The sequence below is a fragment of the Protobothrops mucrosquamatus genome, unplaced genomic scaffold (assembly GCF_001527695.2).
Source record: "Protobothrops mucrosquamatus isolate PMUCROS unplaced genomic scaffold, P.Mucros_1.0 scaffold5066, whole genome shotgun sequence".
Taxonomy (NCBI): Eukaryota; Metazoa; Chordata; class Lepidosauria; order Squamata; family Viperidae; genus Protobothrops; species Protobothrops mucrosquamatus.
The window spans coordinates 7,822-13,151 of NW_015390943.1; the positions used below are offsets into that span (position 1 = coordinate 7,822).

At 41.6% G+C, this 5,330-nt stretch overlaps 1 protein-coding gene across 1 annotated transcript in view; it reads right to left on the reverse strand.

The window, feature by feature from the left end:
- LOC107299525 (phospholipase B1, membrane-associated-like) overlaps positions 1-5,330 on the reverse strand; it is a gene marked incomplete at its 3' end in the record, with an annotated part of 29,767 nt that overhangs the window by 6,536 nt on the left and 17,901 nt on the right. The window contains exons 8-10 of the mRNA XM_015828886.1: positions 4,781-4,904; positions 2,605-2,675; positions 765-838 (exon numbers count right to left, since the gene is read on the reverse strand). Coding sequence (XP_015684372.1) covers positions 765-838; positions 2,605-2,675; positions 4,781-4,904 — 269 coding nt within the window. The remainder of the gene's footprint in view (positions 1-764; positions 839-2,604; positions 2,676-4,780; positions 4,905-5,330) is intronic.

Genomic DNA, 5,330 nt, shown 5'->3' on the forward strand with positions numbered 1-5,330 from the left:
AGTTCCTTTGATAGATAACAGGCACACAGAAACAGCATGAGGGGAATGGGACAGGGCTCTTGCAAAGTTTTTGTTCTGCATCTGTTGCCTGATGGGCAATTTCTAAACATGGGTGCAAGGCTCTTCTGAAAGATGGTGAACCCAGCTGACAGGTAACAGTCATAGATGGGTATATGGGGCAAAGCAAGGGGAGAGGAGCAAATCCATGATGAACAAGTTACATTCCCAACCACGATTGAAAGGAAATGGAGTCTAGTTCATAAATAACAAACAGCCTGACAATTGCAGTGGCCTCAGGCGTGTCCTGGCAGTGATCTCATCAAGGCCATACTGTAGTTTTAGCATTCATCTGTGACTCCATTGCAATAATAAAAGTTATAAAAACAGGATGAAGGCAGTGTTACAAGAAGCATTGGGAGAATTCCCCCCTATTATATCCTGGGTCTCTCTTAGGTACTACTTAGGTACTGGATAACTTGACAGGTGGATAAAACCTACTGTACTAAGCATTTATCTAAACTGGCCCCACTCCAGAAAGAGAGAAGGACAAGTGCTTGTTTTCCCCACCAGCTATAAAATCAACCCAAGGGACTCCATCAGTTCCTGAATTCGCAGTAAGCAAACAAGAACAGCGCCATCTGCTGTGCTTGTTATTGTAGCAGAATATTATAGCAGAATATTGTAGCAGACTTTTCTGCGGGCTCAAGGACGGATGGATAACACTTTAACCAGCCATGACTTGAGCCCAAAGACAGCAAACTTACCTCCAAGCCAGACCCCGATATTGTGTATGCATATCCTGCATATCATTTGGTGCTGATCCAATTCCAATACCAGCCTGTCTCAGAAAAAACAGAAAGAACGATTTCACCATTTATGTATTTTGTGTTTTCTTCTCCTTTTTTTAATTGCTCAAATAAAACTACCCCCTTAAGTCTTTGGCACTTATGACATGGGCATCTGACCTTTATAATTATTTAATTATAATGATATACATAAAAGTGTGAAATCCCAGCTGCCAGTTCTTTAAATAGTGTTAGCCTTCGTCAGCATCAAATTCTTCCCAAGAATCTAGAACAGGGCTGTCAAACTGCCAGCCCATGGGCCGGATGCGTCACGTGGAAGCCACACCCACCCCAGTTCCGGCAAGAGGAAAAAAGTCACGATAAGTCACGACACGTCATGTGACACGGCGAGTTTGACAGCCCCGATCTAGAATGTCATAATGTATACGCATAATATCTGTGAGGATCCAAGCAGTGAGGCCTTTTGTAATTGACAGATGGAAATTTTGCCAATGCACAGATTTTCTTAAGTGCAGTCCAAAACTTATTATTATAATTGGTCACACAGCCAGCCACATGTTTAGGTGGATCTGGCATTTTTATCCACACATCATTATTATTATAAGCCTCCCCTGCATGACATTTTAAAAGATCTGAAATAGTGGAGGCATACACCATGTCCCATCAACAAGATTTATGGATGCACAAAGTGATGTTTTGAGCTGTTATAAGCAGGATGCAAGATTAATGGAGCAATACAGCGAGAAATTCATCAAGAAATGATACACTATCAGTTCAGTGAGCTCTTGTACTACCGCTGTCCTATTATTTATTCAATGAAGCTGAATGGAGAAAAGTCAAAATGGGGTTGTTGCATATGTGTAAAGGTGCAACAAAAACAGAGTTTTTCTTGGAAGCCCATAGAATGCAACAAAGAGACAAAATGAAGATGATTGGGAGAAGTAGCAGCACAATTTAGAAATCGATGCCCCTCATGTAGGCCACATCCACACATCTTCTGCACTGTGTTGCCCTCTCATTCTGGAACAATCAGGAAATCCTGCCACCTTAATTCTCCTCCTATCCCACCTACACAAAACGAGCACTTAGAATACACCCAGAACAACTGAGCTACATCTGTTCATAAAGCTGACATTCTAAGAGCTATGATCCTTCATCTGAAATCTGAACTCTTGCTATGAACAATCAGCTTTTAAAATTGTGCATTTGGGGGGGGGGGAACCAATAACTTTGTTTTGGTTTTTCCTCACTGTCAGCCTTTGCCATGCTTTATATTAAAATTACAAAAGTGTTTTGCCACTCATACCAATAGCCCAGCTTTGCTCAAGTTCAGGGAGTCAGGGATAAAAATAACAGACTGATGAAGTTTCCCTTTAGAACTCAAAACAGCTGCTATCAATGTCTGATTAAATTACTTAATGAAGTGATTAAGGCTGTCAGTTTTGTTGAAAAAGCCAGGCTGCATTTACATGAAAACTTGAGCCGTAATGATTTGATACATACTGAGTCATAGAAAAAAAAATCTCATTAGGGCTGAGAATTATGATGAACCTACAGCAGGGGTGTCAAACTGCCGGCCGGTTGCATCATACAGATGCCGCGCCCACCCCAGCTCCGGCAATGCAAAAAAAGTCGCGATACTTTGCAACACATCACGTGACGCAGTGAGTTTGACACCCGTGACCTAAGGCTACATTTCCACATTTCCTCTCCCAGGAGCTAGCACATGAACCTGTACTCTATATTTAAATAAACAAAGGGAACCACAGCTTTCCTAGGCAAAGAATGGCAAAAGAACCAGGCTTCTTACAGTCAAGGAATCTCCCAAGGCAGCTATTACTTGCACATCAGCTGGTTTTAGGCTATGCACTGTAAAACAAAAAGAACAAAAGGGGGAAAAAACACATTGTAATTAAACCTCTTGCAGGAAGCAAGAGGTTCCTGCAAGAGGTTGCTAATTTCAGCATAAAAAAAGCCTTATTCATAATTTTTGTAAGACGTGTCTTCACAGTGTCCCCTTTGTTTCACCCCAAGTTCTCTACAGCAGCGGTTCTCAACCTATGGGTCGCGACCCCATTTGGGGTCGATCGACCATTTCACGGGGGTCGCCAAGCAAGGCTGTCCACCATTTTTTTCCCCTTTTCCGGCGGGTGCCTTACCTCCCTTGAGCTGGGCCAGCTGGTGGTCGGCCTGCTCCGTCTCTGCCGCTTGCCAGCTACGCCTCGGCCGGCGCAGGGGGCGGAACCACCCATGCGCGGTGCTCCCAGGCAGGGAAAGTCCTCGACTTACAACTGGTTGGGTAGTCCTCGACTTACAACTGGTTTAGTCCTCGACTTACGACCGGTTTAGTCCTCGACTTACGACTGGTTTAGTCCTCGACTTACGACCGGTTTAGTCCTCGACTTACAACCGGTTGGGGGTCGCGGCATTAAAAAGGTTGAGAACCACTGCTCTACAGAGTGAGAGTGAATGTAATGGTTCCAGTTCAGAAGATGTGTACTTCCTTCACGATCAATCTGTGATGCCTCTATATTAATGCTGGTGATGACTCCATCAGATTCTGGGTCCTGCCCGATAGTATTAGCCTTTTGAGGTTACTCAGAGCAGGCCTCCCCCCTCTAGTTCCAGGGCCATTCTTCTTTTGACACGGGAAATGCTGCTTCTTTCAACTTAGGTTTTCCCTTGTGCCAAAGAGCTATCTCTCATCACTTCTTCCGAACATTTATGTTAATGAACATAACTTCTTGACTGTACTTAGTGATATTATTGTGTTACATTACCAATTCATGGTTTCCACTGGTTCTATCCTCTCCTTGAAAGCCACTGGAGTTAGTGGTTTTTAAATATGCTAAATAAATACAGATAGTCCTTGTTTAACAACCACAACTGGGATCAACAACTTGATTGTAAACTGAAGCCATCACTAAGTGAAAACACAACTGTGCTTGTGGTCTTCAGTTTTCCTTTGCTTCATAGACCTGAGCAGGTTGCAAATGCAAGGATTGGTTGTAAAGCTACTTTTTCATTGCCATCCTAACTGAACAGTCACTAAATAAGGCAGTTGCTAAGAACTACCTGTAAAGTACTCATACTATTAAGAAAAAATAGCATAATAATGCATGTAAGATTCAAAAGTTAGAATTAACTATTTACAGCAGCTGAGCCATAAATTATTTGATTTTTCCAGCTGCAAGAGCAAGCACACTAATGAACTTTTCTGATATGTTGCAGAAAAAAAATTCTGAGAAATCTTAAAGATGTAGGTAGTACAACAGAAACATGTATGTCACAGCCAACATCATCAGGATGTTTTCATAAGTTTTCTTCCAATAAATTAGATTATACAGTAATCTTACACACACCTCAAAATAAGTTCAACTGAACTCTTTTGCAATTCAATTGAATAAGAGTAAGAGTACATCTGCATAAGAGGAAGTCTCACATCTTTAAGTACAGCTTTATTTTTTGGGATAAATGAACAATCCACATTTCCTTTAAAAGGCTCCTCCTCCCCCAGTGACAATACATTATTAGTATTTGTTTTGTTTGTTTGTATCTTTATTATTTCTACATATAACTCAAGGTGGCGAACATGTCCAACTCATCTTCCTCCTTCTATTTTTCCCACAAGAACCCCCCTGTGAGGTGGGTTGGACTGAGAGAATGACTGGCCCAAAGTCACCCAACTGGTTTTCATGGCTAATTCAGGACTTGAACTCACGGTCTTCTGCTTTCTAGCCTGGTGCCTTCATCACTAGACCAAATTGGCTCTCTATAGTATCTTAACTATATTCTTTCAGGGCTGCTAGTCATGTTAATGTTCATTACCATGGATCATATCTGCAACTTTATTAAAAAGTATGGGTCCCTGCTGAAAATACTGCAAAATATGTTCAGAATTTGAGAAAGAGTTGATATTTTAAATTCGTCCTTAGTGATATCTCTTGATTTTGGTGTCAAACAGCTAAGATTACCTGAAGTAGGATATTCGATGGATGGTGCTTTATCCTTGCACAGCATCTGGCTTCCATAAACGGGAGTATTTTCCTTGTGGTAAGTATAGTTGCTGTTTTTGTATGTCATTAAATATGGCTGGGCCTACAGAACAGGGATAGCCAAGTCAAAGTGAAAAGATGATCCCAAAGCGCCCTCCAGAGGCAAGTCTGTCTTACAAATAACCCAGATACTGTACAGTCATCTGTACCTCTGATTAGGGAACAAAGAGATGAGATAGGAGGAGATTATGAGATTTTAACAGGATAAAAGCAGACATTGTTTTTCAGGAAGAAGAAGTCAACTTTCCTCACATTGTTCTTTCAATCTAAATCTCTCTCACATTTACCCCTACCATCTCAGTTACTGTTGATCTTCAGAAGAAAATACACAGTTGGTGGGATGAATAACTGCTTAAGTGTGGGATTCAGGTGTGTGGGGGAGGCATGGAAATTAAGTGCCCTTCAGAATAACAGCTCTGAATTGATTAGTCTGCTAAGAGGAGCTTCTGTTACAGAGAAAGAGAGAGAG